Source organism: Malus sylvestris, chromosome 17 (assembly GCF_916048215.2).
Source record: "Malus sylvestris chromosome 17, drMalSylv7.2, whole genome shotgun sequence".
NCBI classification, from domain to species: Eukaryota; Viridiplantae; Streptophyta; class Magnoliopsida; order Rosales; family Rosaceae; genus Malus; species Malus sylvestris.
The window spans coordinates 13242653-13258806 of NC_062276.1; the positions used below are offsets into that span (position 1 = coordinate 13242653).

A 16154-nucleotide genomic window follows, 5' to 3' on the forward strand; every position below is an offset into this window, starting at 1 on the left:
TACGTTGTTACGAATTCCTCACAACTAATGTATGCGTACAATCACACCCAAATCCACTTTCACAACGTTTTCAAACACTTCGTGACCTTATATACATGGAAGTGATTTTCAGAGTGTTCTTATCTCCTCCCACAAGTGCAAACAACAAACCAAAAATGTTGAACACAATCCTAAATATAACGCAACAATACAGATAATTGGAAGGAGACAAAGAGAAAGCAAAAAAATTTCAAGTGATCTTTATTACATTGGGTGATTTCATGTATTCGAAGTTTACTTTATTGGTATTAATATAAACCGATAATAGAAGGTTTGCTAAGAAAAATAATTAATTGGGGATTAAATGAATAATCAAAAGTAAGAGGAGTGAAGGTTGCAAAACCCAAAAGTTGGAATATTATATATATATATATATATAGAGAGAGAGAGAGAGAGAGAGAGAGAGAGGAGGTTTAGTATGTGGACAGAGACTGAGTTGAGTGTTTGAGGAGGAAGTCTTAAAAGCCAAAATACGGACACTCAACTCACACACAACCTTCTCATCCTCCATAACCGCATTTCTCTCCATATAATCCCCCTCGCCACACCCACATATCCTCTCACCGCACCACCTCCCCGAATTCCCAAATCGTCTCCGAACTTCCATTCCTCTTCTGCTCTCCGCCGGAAATCAAGAAATGAAGAAACTTTTCAGGGCTTGCGAACTCTGCGACCAGGAAGCCTCTTTCTACTGCCCTTCCGACTCCGCCTTCCTCTGCTCCCGCTGCGACGCCCGCGTCCACCAGGCCAACTTCCTCGTCGCCCGCCACGTCCGCCACCCTCTCTGCTCTAATTGCAAATCCGTCGCCGAAACCCCTGATCATCACTCTCTCTGCTCCTCCTGCTCGCCTGAAATTTTTTCCGGAGACTGCGACGGCGACGCCATGTCGTCATCGTCGGATTGTTCCGCCTGCATATCCAGCACAGAAATGGGGACCACAAAGACCGGATACGAGAATCCGAAATCCGAGAGCTCCTTGACGGAGGTTTCCGGTTCAAATACTCCGCACAGATTCCCCGGCGCGAAGAGGAATATGCTATGGAAATTCTCCGGCGCCAAGAGAAATTATAGCGTACCGAGTGCGCGAGCACGAACTCCAAGGCGAGTGGACGCGAGAGCAGAGGGCAGTTTCGTAAATTGGTGTAAGAGCGTTGGGGTGAACGGTAATTTGGCGGCTGCCGTGGTTTCGACTGCTTCAAATGCGTCGGGATTTTGCCTGGAGCGGTTGGCTGGTGTGCCTCTGAGAGTATCCCTTGCGGCGTCGTTTTGGTTCGGGTTGAGATTCCGTGGGGATAGATCGGTTTCTACGTGTCAGAATCTGAGACGGGTCGAGGTGCTATCCGGAGTGCCGGCTAAGCTGATCCTAGCCGTTGAAGCTAAGCTCGGGAGTGAGCTGAGAATTAGGCGCGCACGACGGGACGATCTGGAGGAAGGCTGGGCAGAATGCTGAGACTTGGGTGTGTGGAGTCCTTTCGCACGTGCGAGTGCAATGAACGCGTGTGAACTCTTAAGTGTCAAGACTCAATTATGATGGTGATTAATTAGTCAGTAGAACATTTAATTAGGCACCAGCTGTGGGGGAAAAGGATTAAATTAACTTTGTAATTTCGTTTTTTTTTTCTATTTTTTTTTAGATCACAACCCGAAATTCTTGAAAATCGATCGATCTTGGCCGCATTTTCATCATTAATTTTGGTTCTTATTAGTGTTTAATTCTTGACCGTTTTATGGCTTTTTCTTGGTGGTTGTCAAAGAGTAGATAATATTAAATTCGAATTGAAATGTTTATATCAAATGCTAGAACATTAAACAATCATTCTGGCTCATAAAAATCTCAAACATGAACACCTCCCACACAAGTAGATAATATTGAAATGTTTTATGGCTATTAATGCTCTAAGACCACGAGGGCTCAAAGTCATACGGCCGAGGATTTTACTTTATATTCATGATACGACAAGAGTTTGACTCTCAGAGTGACCTCTCGTCCACATTTTTAGATGTGAGAGCAGAAAATTAGCCACACATGCCCCATTTTTTCTTGGTGATGTGTTAAAAGAGATTTAAATGTGGACCAAATCTTTAGTAGGCGATGGTTGTGATGTCCTTCAACGGATCCAACAACTAATTAACCGTAATTTTGTAAAGAAAAATCTATTTTTACTAGAATTATGGGATTCCGCCAATAGGAATACTAAATAGGCAAGTTGATTGACATAGTAATGGAATTGATAAAATAGGTCGGTACCTTTTTTTTTAATTTTAAAGAGCCGATATATTAATGACTTGAAATGAAAATTACATCAAATCTTGGATGAGAAGATCGTGATAATAACATGTGGATTCTCGAACTAAATTACTTCGTTGACACTGCAAACTAAGCTAATCTATAGGGTTTCCCATTATAGCTTTTAGGGAGCCGCTACCTACAACACGTCCTCCCGCAATCAGACCAATGGCGGAGCAATCCCTAGAGTGGTCGTTAATCGCAGCAAGAGCATGAGCATATCACTCTTGACCACAATCTGTTGTGCACCCATACGCTCTGCTAACCAGGGTCCTTCCCAAACTGCCATCAATTCGATCTGCTACAGACACAATACCTTCTCTCCTCCAAGCACTGGCTGCCTCAAAGTCCTGTGCCAATCACGAATTACAACCCTCACAACTTTTATAAATCAGATTCACCAACACTCGGTATGTCGGTCCAATAATGCACTATTATGTGGAGAAGAAAAAATTGTATTATTGTACCAAAACGTACAATTGTGGTATAGTCGTTCCGTGCGAGTCACTCTAAAAAGAGGGGTCAATAATAAAGTAAAGCAGATATTAACAGTTAATAATTATAAAGGTGAGGACTGAAATGTGGGGAATTCTGATTTTTGAGGCATTGAGAAGGTTTGGTGGAGGAGAAAGAAACATTCAACAAGTTTGGTTGTGGCTGCGGTTAGAAGTTGTTGCAAGAATCCAATGAAAAGAGAGATTAGTGAGGGGATTATTTTCAACCATAATTAACTAATTCTTAATTAGTGTTAATTAAATGATTGTCACTGCAAAGGGTACATTTCCATCTTTGTACTATCCTCATCTATAATTATATGTCTAATCTAATTACGTAAAGGTATAAAGATGTTGAGATTGTCTCTGAATTTTTATGTCTAGAGTTTAAGGATTCGGAGATTCAGGTCGTTGAAGAAAGAGAGATTCGCATCCTTGATTTGTATGAAATGAGTAAAGGAATAGGCTAATGAGGACCACATAATTTAAAATGAATGGCACAGATTTCTGGATTCAGGTTGTTTAAGATGCTGACCCTGCATCACATTTTTTATTTTTTATTTTTATGAAAAAGACACATCTTTAGTTGGTTGAATGTCAATTATTTTTTGCATCCATGACCAGTGACGTTTCTAGGTTTTTCTCTTCGCCGGTAGAGAGAGAAGAATGTATGACCACACATCAAGAAATAATATATATATATATATATATATATATATATATATATATATATATATATATATGTGTGTGTGTGTGTGTGTGTGTGTGTGTGTGTGTGTGTGTAACTTGACATTGTTTAAAAAATATGTTCAAGCCTCCAAGGTACAAAATATGGAGGTTCAAGGAAACAGTGAGCCTAAACATAAGAAAATTATCGGAAAATATCGTCCTATTGTATTCGTGAGCATTTTATTACAAAGTTTAGAGGGAGGGGACTTCAAAACTTCGGTGCAAGGGGCGGGTAAAATGTCCTAGGTAGCCCCATATATGCACATAGTTCAATGATTTTGAATAATGAAAGATAATTATCAGCTGTCATTGGTTTTATGGTCAAATAATATTTATCTGCACTTATAAGCGTGAAGTATTAATATAGATTGCTATAAAATGACGAGTTCAATATTGAATTAGTGTTAGTTGATTGTGTAACTTAACCCAACCACATGTCCTTAATATCGTTCAATAATACTAAAAATTATTGTCAGTTAGCAACTTTCACAGCCTTTTCGAACACAGGCTAAAAGAAAGTTTAATCGAACATCAGAATCTGTCATCAAATGCAGGGGGAGAGAATGCAGATCTTATCTTCCTAATTCACTAACCATACATACCTCAATCAAGTAGAAAGCCAAGCCTTCTACTCAAATGCAGTTTGAAGTGTTATTTTGTAATACACACACACACACACACACACACACACATATGTGTATCATGATGATATATATATGTATCATCATCATCATCATCATCTGATTCAAGAAAGATTCCAAATGCAAGCTTGGAAAATTATCAGTGTTCTTGGCAGTGACCGGTTGTAAATCTTCCTTCTACAGCAAGCTTAGCCAAAAATTCTCGGAGACTAATGCCGCGAGGACCCGGGGTGACATGGTTAATGTTGCCCCAACTTGGACACAACTCTTCCTTATCAGGTGTTGAATTCTCTAAGCTCTTACTTCTCCCTATGCCAGGGCACCATTCTCCCGGAACCAACCCTTTCGAAGTCCGATTCAAAACACTCTCATCGATCTTGTTTAGCACTGGATCATCATCTGTTTGAAATGGTCTAGCAAAGGCTGCTCGACTTGCTAACATTTGATCATAGTGTGACATGTTAAGGACTTTCGCTTTTCCGAGTGCAGACGTGTCCCAAAGAATGTACCTTAGGTCATTGTTCACTGCAGAGTTTTTGAACTCAGGTGAGCTGCAGATGATTGTGTGGAAGTAGGATTCAAGAGGGTAAGGCACGTTGCTGAGGTACATCAGCAACTTCCTGGGAAAGTTATCCCATCCTTTGACACAGTAGTCCATGAAATCTCTGGTTAAAATCGGCCAAGGCGAACCTATATATTTCACAAGTTATGATCAAACTTTAGAATTTTTCCAACTTGCAGCTGTTTTAATCTTATAACACGTTGAATACGAGAAGTTTTTCAGTAACACTATGTGTCAGTATGACTATCACGCTCAAAAGTTTCTCTTTGAATACGCATTTCATGCTCAATTTCAGTAAGAGCAACTTACCTCCAAAGATTTTGAAAGCATCTGGCATGGTTCTTTTCTCTACAGCATACAAAAGTGGAGCAACCTCTTGAAGATATAAGTTAGGGTCATTAACGATTCGATCTGTTTGCCTGCGGACAATCAGCTTCCATTTAGAAAATTCAGGACATCGTAAATTGTCAGTGAAAAACGCAAGGTGCCTAATTTCTTCGAAGAAAAAAGAGATCAGAGAAACAAAATACTGGGAGCATCAAAAGGCTGATATTTCTTACTCTTTCCAGCCAGTCTTGTTTGTAAAATGTATAAAATTGGTATTCCTTGGCAATAAAGCGAAAGCATGGAGCAGATCTGAACAGAAAGAGTTCGAAAAAATTCCTAGTCAGTGAATCACGTTGATCAATTAACCAATATGGGTTTCCAAACTAAAGTGATCAAGTTCCCAAGTGTGCATGCATTTTATCGAAAACGAACGAAATGGTTATCAAACTCGCCCTGAGGGTACTGAAAGCCGAAGATCAAATTTATAAGCCAAAACAGATAATTAAATCCTTAAACCTTTCAAGCTTGATTTAAATGATGTTCAGCATTAAGTGACTTTGCCGATAATATAAGTGCTTTTGATGTGAAAGCACTTACCATCCTGATTCATGAGGGGATAGTCAGAAGCACTTAAAGTGATGAACCAGTCCCAATCTGTACTGAGCTTTAGATGCAATGCTGCAGCATGAAGTGTGGCAGCAAGAGCAGAAGACCCCATCTGGATGAGGGCAAAACTTTTCCCAACAACATAAACATTTCCATAATTTCGAAAAACTTCTTCGGCTTGAACAGAGAGAGCTAGCTGCCCTCTATCATAATCCGACGAACATGAATCAAGCTGCAGCAAATACCGATTTCTCGGATGATATATTGCCTTCAAAAGCCTCAAAATCCTCTCACTTTCTCCTTTAGTTCCACATATCCAATAAGCAAAGATAGGGGGGTTGGCATTCCCTTTCAATGGCACTCCCACTGATAGTTGGTTTTTGTTTCCATATCTAGAAAACACATTGGGAGATGATCTTGAAATTGCTCCCAACAAGATTAAAGTAACCAAAAGTGCTAGGATCCATAGAAGATAACCCGAACACCACGAAGAAATGTTTGATGTTCTCATTGAGGGAAGCTTTAAAACCATTCAAATGCGAAGATCTTGGCGTAGTCAAGTTGGCTGGACTATGCTTCCCCTACGCACTAAAGTTCAAATCCACCTTCACCGCAGTTTAGCTTAGATTAGAATATCGCTCTAGTGAAGAAGAAAAACCATTCAAATCCAAAAGCTTGGACAAAACCTTAGAGATGGAAGTAGCTTTAGTGCTCGTGAGAAGAGGAAAAATGAATCCATGAACTTGAAAAAAAAGGTTGAGTTTGGTGAAGGGTTCATGGGATCAAGTTGTACCAAAACGAATGAAAAAGGCAGCTGTGGGAACACGGTTGGGGAGACTGGTTTCTGAAGAAAACAAGGAGATATTTTTTCAGGCCTTCGGAAAAGAACAGAGAGAGAGAGAGAGTTGAGATGTGGCTTTTTTGTTGGTTGAGATGTTAGTGTCATCACAATCTTGTTAACCGTATGCACTTTGATCGTACATTTGCGTAGCACCGCTTGTCGGTGTAACAGTGAACGTTTTGTCATTGGCTGAAAACTTTGAAATGCTAGTTTTTTGAAAGACTAAAAATATATTCTTGGCGTGGTGCTTTTTCAAGGGACCAAAAAACAGACCCGACGATGAGCACCCATTAATTTCACACGGATGATATCAAACTCATTGGGTGTGTTAATAAGAAATACAGGGGATGATGACCTCGTTGGAATCAAACTTGCACACAGTTGCTTATGTTTTCGTCCCTCGTTCGAGTAAAACCAATTTTTTTTATGTTGGTTTTCTAGTCCTAAAGGTAGAGCATTGCAAAAGTTCGACTCTCGTTTTTTTCTTATATATTTACTTCTTTTCGTATTTGAAGAATGACGATATTATTGATACTTCAAAAGCGTCATCATTTACCTCTACTTATACAAATTTTCTCGTCTTTTTATAAATTTGGAGTAGATTATGATCTTTGCTCCCGATAGATTTTTCAGTGTGACCGGTACACGAAGTGATACATTACGTGTCACTATACAAATGGTGAGATATGTGTGTTATAAAAGTAAATAACTTAAAAAATAAAAAATTTCACCACTTATATAAAAATACGTGGTGTACCACCCATGTCTCCATCGCACTGAAAAATTTCTCCTTTGCTCCCTATGAAATATGAGTTAAAAAATATTCATACTATAGGGCCTAGGGTTGGGTTCGGTTCCGTTTGGTTCGGTTTTTGGAGAAATCGGAAACCAAACCGAAGTTACTGTTGGGTTTCGGCCGGGTTCGGGCTTTTTTTTTTTTTTTTTTTTGTTTAAATCTGAAGCTTGAAGAACGTGCTTCCCTACCTTGAGCATTCTCAGTGAGAAATCAACCTGTAACATCAGTTATTAAAATTAACAAACTTGTAGTCAAATCCATGAAGCATTCCTATAATGAACACATGAATTAACAAACCTGCAACATCAGTTATTATAAAAAATAAAATAAAACCCACAATTTATTCTTTTTTCCTGTTCACCCAGAAAGCCAAGAATTAAAGCTTTACCTCCATCTTGCAGATCGAACAAAACAAAATCAAGTACATACCAGGCAATTCCCGTGGCTCACATTTGTAGAGGTCAACCTTTGGATAATTTCTAGCTCAATGGTGCGACCATTGATTTTTCGATCTAGATAGTAAGCAACAAGCTCTTCATCCATTGGATAGAATTTGAATCCAGGAGGAAGACTCATGGGTGCCATTGCAATACTCTCTTAGAGTGAGAGAGAGAGAGAGAGAGAGAGAGAGAGAGAGAGAGAGAGAGAGAGAGAGAGAGAGGAAGACTCATGGGTGCCATTGCTGTACTCTCTGAGAGTGTGAGAGAGTTGAAGTTAGAGAGAGAGAGAGAGAGAGAGATATGGGAATTGGGAAAGATGGTTTTTTCGGCCAGGGTTAAGGAAAGATGAAAGATGCGAATTGGGAAAGATAAAAGATGGGGATTGGATGAAAGATGGGAATTGACAACGTACTAAGCAATTATGATCCAACTTATTTTAAATATGCTACTCATAATGGTATTGGCAAGAAAAAACTTGCTATCAAGATGGTTTAAGTGGAAGATACTCAACCAAGTGGGAATGGGTTTGAACCTTTTTGGGTGTAATATTTTTTTTTATATAATTAAAATATATTCAGTTCGGTTAGGTTCGGTTTGGTTTTCGAACCTCAAAAACTGAAACCGAACCAACCCAATTCGGTTCAATTTGGTTTCACAGTTTCGGTTCGATTTTTTTTTCGTTTCGGTTTTTTTTGGCCTCAGTTTGGTTTTTGAACCCACCCCTAATAAGGCCAGTAGTTTGGGCCAGTCAAGTTTCAATTTATGTCTTATCTTTATGAAGCCCACTATGTGGGCGGGTTGAAATGCACCTGACCTAGTTTCCATCACCTCTCACTGTCAATAATACACCTCTCACTAGGGGTGGGCACTTAGAATCAAAAATCGAAACCGAACAAGAACCAAATCGAACTGCACCGAACGGTTTGGTTTTGCGGTTTTGAAACCGAACCGCAACATAGAAACGGTTTGGTTTCGGTTTTGGCTTTTGAAAATCGCACCGAAACCAAATCGCACCGCAAATATTAATAAACATTTAATTAAATGTCTATATTATATTTCATGTTTTAATTGGTTGTTTGTTAGAATCTATACACTTAGTATGAGACTCAACCACACTAGAATCTCATCATTCATCACTTTCTTTCATTCATTAACTTGAAGGACCTTTGTTATTTTATACCATCACACACACATATATGTACAAGGGTGGACTAATCTTGTTATCAAGAGTCGAACAATGATCTAATGAAGTCCACTCATTTGAAGCATGATATCACATATTATAGTATTAAAGTTTCGCTCATGTTTAATGAATTCAAATTTATTCAACTTGTTTTATGATAAACATTGTAAGGGACACCCTTTTGTTGCACAAACATGTTTTAACATCACAACTGCATGCAACATGCTAATTGTTTACATAACAAATGTCTTTTTCTTATTGCTATTGGGAAATGCTTATTAATATGTTAAATTGCAAATTGTACATTTTTTCTTAAAAACCAAACCGAAACCGTTTCAAACCGCACCGAACCGAACGAAACGGTTTGGTTTCATTTCAGTTTTGGCTTCAAAACTGCAAAAAAATTCGGTTTCGGTTTTGGTTTCACTCAAAACCGCACCGAACCAAACCGTGCCCACCCCTACCTCTCACTGGCATGCATTTTTTGCAGTCCCTTAACCTTTACACTAAAGTAACTGAAGAACTCTCAAGAGAATTCTGCATCGTGGCATTGTTGACAAATTGAAGACCCTTTTTGCCTCTCTGTTTCCCAAATTCAAATTCAGCTGACAAAAATGAGACGCAAATTGAAAAATGGAAACAGTATGAGCACCTTAAATTCAAGAAAACAGAAATGGATAAGGCTAGAAAAATTACCCGCACTCTGTTGTGGGTTTTGAGACCGCAATCCACAACAGCTATGAATTATTTCCATAAAAAGATACACAAAATCTGGAAAACAACAACTAGCAATGAATCATACTCAATAGGCAGCAACAACACTATCACATCCTCAATCACATCAATCTAGAAAATGCACATTTTACTTTTGTAAATCCCACGAAGCCACAAATCAACACAGGTATTTCCAAATAATTCAAAAACTAAACAGATAGCTGAACCGACATGGTAGAATAAGAATTTCGGTTTGCATGTACATTCTATTTACATTACATCAACAACCTGTGTACAATCAAAATGCTGGATCTAATAACAACCTTAACGGATGTATGAAAATGTCCTGGAATTATGATTTCAGGTACCATTCTGGGATAAAAAAACTTCGTGTACCAAATATTAAAAACCAAGAAACTTCAGAATAGTAAACTAAGATTAACCCTAAAAATTAAATTAGTGGGTAATTTGTGTCCTTTTAATTAAATATTTTTTAAGTGCTTTTAATTAAAATAAAATTTAGTGAAGCTCTTTCAGTTAATTACATTCGTTTATCCTACGTCGTGCGGTTAGAAATTATTGTAATTTTTTTTATTTAAAATTGAATATAAATAGTGCTTAACAAAAATTTGTTACATAATATACAATAAACAAATATAATTAGAGGATCCTAAGAACTCGTAAAGAGAATCCGACGAGGATCCTCATTTCATAGTTTAGGACCCAAATTTATCACCTTCCTCAATTGCATGCCACATCCAAAAAAAAAAAAAAAACACAGATTTTGGGGCAAACAACGTAAGACAAACCCAAGACAATCACCATCTCCAACCCCAAAATCTGTCACTCAGTTTCGCCTCCGCAGTTTACAGTACATCCAACCAAACACTTAATCCACCCTCTTTCTGTCTCTGTACATTCTCCATGGAAGCCCTCGCAAGCTCTGCCTTCGTTCCGGAGGCGCACCCAGTTCTGAACAACCCTACTTCAATCAGAACGCCGAATAATCGAAGTGGGTTTCTGAAAGTCAGTCAAAGTTCTCATTTTTCTGGGCTTCGGGCCCGAGCTCTGTCCGGGGAGGCCTCTGGGTCCGGCGAAAGTGAAGAGCTGAGGCCTCCGAATAATGGGTTCGGCTTGCTTTCCGAAGACACTCTCTCTTTCTCTCAGGTATTTGCTTTTGCTTCTTTCTCTGCATATGTTTGTCTTTGTGTTAATTTGTGAAGTTTTCAGCAATTTTGTGAGTTTGTATGTTTTTTTTATTAATTTAAAATTTTGATTAAATCGTATTTTGTGTTAAGTAGTTGTGGGAAGTGCAAATAAGTGGAAATTGGAGTGTAAGTTGTTGATATTGGTTTAGTTTTTTATTTGTAGGACTTTTAAACTTTTGTGATCTAAGAAAAAGTGAAGAATTTGACATGTATTGGAACCGACATATTGGTTTTGCTGAAAAATCAACAATCTTTATCAAGAAAGGAATCTGGCAACTATCACAGATAGCTAAAATTGTGAGTTAAATCCTTGATATTCCAAAACATTGCTCAGCAATGACACCGACAAGGGCTATTCTAGAAATATGCCCCGGTGCTGGAGCAATATGTGAACAATGTCTGGTTTCTTCGAACCATAGGTCATACAACAGATTGGTCCGAAACAGGCAGACGATTTAGTAGAGAGAAACTTTTTGCGATGCACATTTAGCCAATTCACAATGAATGTCACTGAAAATTCAACTTTAAACCTTCAATTGTATGCCTCCATAGCCTGCTATTAAAACTGCATTCAGAAAGTAGGTGAGTTTGGGACACCATAGAGCATTGCCTCCCTTGCCAACTTGCCACCCTTTGTTTTGTGGTTAAATGATTTTTAACAGCGAACCAAGCTCTAAATGTTGCTTTGGAATGACCTCTTCAGCACAAGGTGGTTTTTGACATGTAGTTCTATTACATATAGCTTCAATGTGGAATTATAAACGCTTGAATTTTTTTTAAGAATTGACAATTAGGTCTCTCACATTTGTTTTGCAGTGTTGGTCCCTTCTTTTCAGTACATATATGTTTTATAGTTCTCTGATTTTATAATTGTATCTGATCATAGTCTGTTTCTGTTTTTCTTGTTCTGAAGGGCGATTTAAATCACTTCGAAAGTAGTGAGAAGAATGTGGATGAGGCATTAATGGTAGATATGTCTCTTACATCCCCTTCTGCTAGTGGATCAGGAGGTGGAACAAGAGCTGGGCTCTTTAGAACTCCAATTTCTGGCGGGGTACAGAGTGCAACTTCAGCTCATGGTTTACCCCGTCCCGCCTTAGCTGTACGCAATCTTATGGAGCAGGTAGAGACACTTTTTGTTATTTTTGTTGATTCTGAATGAATATATATATATATATATATATATTTTTTTTTTTTTTTTTTCACTTGAAGAGGATTTAATAAGCTAGCTGATTATTTATTTTTAAGCTGCTAAATACGTCTTGCTTCCTCATTCAAGGCCAGATTTGCTCATTTGTGCACCATAATGTCTCGCATGCACCACAGGCGACAAGGATATCCATTTGGTTCTCTAGTTGATTTTGCACCTGATTCATCAGGGCGTAAGTTATTGAACTTTTACATTTTTCTTAATCAGTTTTTTGTCATCCTTCAGTAAAAAAGAATTTGCACATAAAGTTTAAGTCTAGGTGGTCTCTAAAAATCCTCTTCACCATGTTTTTTTTATTGGGTTTTTATCACAAATGGTCCTTAATGTTGTGGAAAATCATAATTTTCGTCCTTTATGTTTTGATTCATTGGTCCTCCATGTTTGTTCCCACACCAGTTTGGTCCTTCCATCCAAATTTGTTTAAAGTTCTGTTTGTGTGCTGAGTTGGCACATGTGTGCTATCCCACAACACCAATCACATGACGCCACATGGATTTACGCAAATAATTAAATTTTAAGAAATGTTTTAATTTCAAAACTGAAAAAAAATAGGTAAAGGAAAATGATAAACCGTTCACATCCCCTCTCTGCTGAGGCCATCACCGTCCCCCTCCTCCAACCCATTCAACCAGTCAAACCCCCCTCCTCTAGCAAAAAAGGAAAGATGAAGTTGGACTGGAGAATCAGAGATGTGCCTCAGCTCATTTGATTCAACCACCAATTCTTTCATGGGTTTCATTATGAAAACCATTAAGGTGTGTCTGTTTGGTTTGTGCTGAGGAAACAAGATTTGGAGATAAAAGGGGAGGGGGGGGGGGGCTTTGTGCCTCACATAGATAATTGGGAAGGAGGTTGGGAGATTGGGGAAGTCTGTAGGTGGATTTTTGGTGAGTGGTGAAGGGCATTGACGGGCAGGGATGTTGAAGGGTTGCAACTGGGTTGGAGTGGTTGTGCGGCCAAGGTCGTGCACCCAGACCCAGAGTTTTTGGGGGGGGGGGGGGGGGGGGGGCAGGGATGGCGGATGAGGTTTTTGAGTTTTGGGTTGTGTGTTTTAATAGGTTTTTAAGTTTTGGTGGATGAGGTTTTTAAGTTTTTCTTTATGGTTTTAAAAACTTTGAGCTATTAAGTTGATTTTTTTCCTAAATTCTACATAGCAACAAATAAGTATAGTTGTGGGTCCTGTGTGCCATGCCAGCACCGTAATGGAGTTTTTAACGGATTTGGATGGCAGTGACCAAACTGATATGTGGGAGCAAACATGAAGGACCAAATTGATTGAAGTGAAATATAAAGGACGAAAATTATGGATCTCCAAAACATCAAGGACCATTTGTGATAATTAGCCCTTTTTATTTGTACAACTTGAACAGTTGCATGGAGGCTGTTTAGCAGTCTATTTTGTCTTTGTTTACGGTGGTTGACAATTTGAACTGTCATCCTCTATATTGGACCATTTTGTTTTCTTTGATCTGTATTTTGGACCCCCGACTCATCAATCTATTATTCGTTGATGATATGCAGATCCTATATTTTCGTTTTCACCATTGGCTATCCATACTCGGAATTTGTTAGCTGATCCAAGATGCACACTTGTTGTGCAGGTTAGTGATTTGATTGCTTCTCTTTTGGCTTTATTTACTCTATTGTTCTCCATTTGGATATTGTTAAAAGTTAGCTCGTGTAGATTCCTGGATGGAGCGGCTTGTCAAATGCAAGGGTAACCATTTTTGGTGATGTCTACCCACTTCCAGAGCATGAACAGGTGATTTTCTAACCCATACCCTGGCAAGGACGTATTTGGTTACCTGGGCACAAGTTTATTTTTCTTCCACTAGCCACAGTGGTGATCTGCAACAAGAAGCTCTCACCTGTAAGAAGTGAAAATGTGAAATGAATGATTTAGCAGATAGTAGTGAAAAGATTAGGTGCTTGAAGCTCATTTTTGGGGTCAATTCTTCGTTTTTGGATTAATTCTATAGTTGACTTGCAGTTTGCCCTTAGAATCCGGTCATGAAAAGTTTGAGTTGTCAGCGTATTTATAACTCGCAGCTGTTGCTGCTACATGTTTAGCTTACAAGTTAAATATGTGTGATAGAGGACAGACAATGTATTACTAGACAATTAGCAGTAGGTTCATTGCATTTGGCTGTGATTGTAGGAATGGGCTCATAAGCAATACATAGCAAAGCATCAACAGGGACCTTCTCAACAATGGGGAAACTTCTACTACTTCAGGATGCAGAACATAAGGTTGGTGAATTGTTTGGGTTTGAGTAATTAGTGTTGTTTATGTTGATTCCATGACTAAAAAATTTCTTGTGTTTCATGTTGTTTTCTGCGCATTGTGTCTGTAATTGGTTTTTGACTGCTAGGCTCTTCTGAACCATAAATTATCAAAACCAATTTGGGACAGGGAACTTTTTACGGACTCCTGAAGTATACCTGTGTCAATGTCCTCTTAAAAGCATTGTTCATTTACAACTGGGGCGGGCTAGTTGTATTTCTTATTACGTGGTAAAGTTTTGACCATGAATCATTAGGTAGAATCCACGGTGCAGGATGCTGCCCTTCTATTTTGCTTGTTCTTACAGAATGGAACTTTTAGGGCACAATAATAATGCGTGTTGGAGTGGGAATTTGTACCTAACGATGAATTAAGTGATGCCTTGACCATGTAGAAGTAAAACTCCTTGGCCAAATATTTCCATGTTTTCTGAGGTGATCAAAAGTGGTACTAAATGCATTTCTTGGCATGCTGAAACTTTCTTTTGATTTCTTGCAGCGACATATATTTCATTGGTGGCTTTGGCACTGTTGCTTGGGTCGACGTCAAAGAATACGAGGCCCTGCAGCCTGATAGGATTGCAGTTAATGGAGGGGAGCAGAACCTGAAGGTAAACACTCTCAATTTTTTTTTTTTTTTATTTGAGAGAAAATTATGTAAAGGCTAATAGGAACTTTTGAATTTTCAATAATCTTAACCACACGTATGCATAGTGCTGCAAGGGATATTTCCTTCGTGCTTTGATTACGCTGTCGATAGATTTTGGTCAACTTTTAGCATGCTCGTCTTTATCTGCTTGTATGGGGCCTTTAAGTTGATTGTTGTTTTCCCCAAGTAAATTTTGCAGATTTGCATATCACTCCTCTTTGCCAGTTAGGCCTACTCAGTTTTAATTTTCTATTCATCTAGGAACTCAATGCAATGTTTTCGAAGCCCCTAAAAGAGCTTTTATCCGCCGAGTCTGAGGTGGATGATGCCGCTCTCATATCCATAGACAGCAAAGGAACTGATATTCGGGTCCGCCAAGGTGCACAGGTAGGTTTCTAAAGTAACAACCTTCTAAATCTCTAACATTACCCGGTTTCTTATGATTAAAAATGACCTTCCACTCCGTTTGCAGTTCAACGTACAGAGGATATCATTTGACGAAGGCCATTCTGTCGAGACACTGGAGGAAGCAAAGGTTGCTCTCCGAAAAGTGATAAACAAAGGGCGAGTATTCAAGTTATAGAGGTGATGACAGGGATTCGCTCGTGATGCATTTCCTTACAAGTGAATGGACTGATTGGCGTGGATGGACTGTAAAACAAGTCGCTGTTGTTTCGAACTGGGGAAAAAATAACCGTACCGTGTTTTGTCAAGTTACATATAATTCTGTTAACCTATAGGAAATGTAATAGCTCCATTATTTAGTTTGGAATTGCACACGAGGTGTGTCTTGTTCTTAGACGTCTGGTGGCCCTTGTGCTACCGACACCCTTCATCTTAGACACACAGAACTCTGCCTCCTCTTATTACTCTCGTCATGTGCTTCAATAATTTACTGGTCTTGATAATATTTATGAATCTGTCAAGTCTAGTAGTGTGGTTTCTAACTAAACAGAGTATTAAAATGATTGATTGTATGAGAATGTTGTGTCGGCCCTAAGTCCTACGGCACACCCTATGTGCTACAGGTAGGTAGCAAATAACAAATTATTTGGGATTTTATGAATCCTTTCACAATGCTTAGTGATCCCTAATGTACCTTATCAGTTGTTGTCACTAGAATATTTATTTGCTTTGAATATGA

The 16154-nt window shown here is 38.7% G+C and overlaps 3 protein-coding genes across 3 annotated transcripts; 2 read left to right on the plus strand and 1 right to left on the minus strand.

Moving 5' to 3' along the window:
• Positions 1 to 424: 424 nt before the first annotated feature.
• On the plus strand, positions 425 to 1730 carry LOC126609573 (B-box zinc finger protein 32-like). Its single transcript, XM_050277417.1, has one exon. The coding sequence runs from the start codon at positions 678 to 680 to the stop codon at positions 1488 to 1490; it is 813 nt and encodes a 270-aa protein (XP_050133374.1). The 5' UTR covers positions 425 to 677; the 3' UTR covers positions 1491 to 1730.
• A 2255-nt stretch (positions 1731 to 3985) lies between these two features.
• LOC126609569 (beta-glucuronosyltransferase GlcAT14C-like) lies at positions 3986 to 6615 on the minus strand. The gene is made up of 4 exons (XM_050277414.1): positions 5678 to 6615; positions 5314 to 5389; positions 5063 to 5172; positions 3986 to 4881 (listed from the first exon to the last, which is right to left on the minus strand). The coding sequence occupies exons 1-4, from the start codon at positions 6216 to 6218 to the stop codon at positions 4331 to 4333; spliced, it is 1278 nt and encodes a 425-aa protein (XP_050133371.1). The 5' UTR covers positions 6219 to 6615; the 3' UTR covers positions 3986 to 4330.
• Positions 6616 to 10372: 3757 nt separating this feature from the next.
• On the plus strand, positions 10373 to 15920 carry LOC126609570 (uncharacterized). The gene is made up of 9 exons (XM_050277415.1): positions 10373 to 10827; positions 11782 to 11991; positions 12148 to 12250; positions 13600 to 13679; positions 13763 to 13840; positions 14237 to 14328; positions 14861 to 14972; positions 15272 to 15397; positions 15483 to 15920. The coding sequence occupies exons 1-9, from the start codon at positions 10585 to 10587 to the stop codon at positions 15591 to 15593; spliced, it is 1155 nt and encodes a 384-aa protein (XP_050133372.1). The 5' UTR covers positions 10373 to 10584; the 3' UTR covers positions 15594 to 15920.
• The last annotated feature ends 234 nt before the right edge of the window (positions 15921 to 16154 follow it).

Bases quoted from the DNA above. Each gene is read 5' to 3' on its own strand.
- LOC126609573 (XM_050277417.1), top strand. From the start codon at position 678: ATGAAGAAACTTTTCAGGGCTTGCGAACTCTGCGACCAGGAAGCCTCT.
- LOC126609569 (XM_050277414.1), bottom strand. From the start codon at position 6,218: ATGGTTTTAAAGCTTCCCTCAATGAGAACATCAAACATTTCTTCGTGG. The intron at 5,390-5,677 runs GTAAGTGCTTTC...CTTTCTGTTCAG, and splicing joins TCCCCTCATGAATCAGGATG to ATCTGCTCCATGCTTTCGCT. The intron at 4,882-5,062 runs GTAAGTTGCTCT...TGAAATATATAG, and splicing joins TGCTTTCAAAATCTTTGGAG to GTTCGCCTTGGCCGATTTTA.
- LOC126609570 (XM_050277415.1), top strand. From the start codon at position 10,585: ATGGAAGCCCTCGCAAGCTCTGCCTTCGTTCCGGAGGCGCACCCAGTT. The intron at 10,828-11,781 runs GTATTTGCTTTT...CTTGTTCTGAAG, and splicing joins ACACTCTCTCTTTCTCTCAG to GGCGATTTAAATCACTTCGA. The intron at 11,992-12,147 runs GTAGAGACACTT...TCCTCATTCAAG, and splicing joins TACGCAATCTTATGGAGCAG to GCCAGATTTGCTCATTTGTG.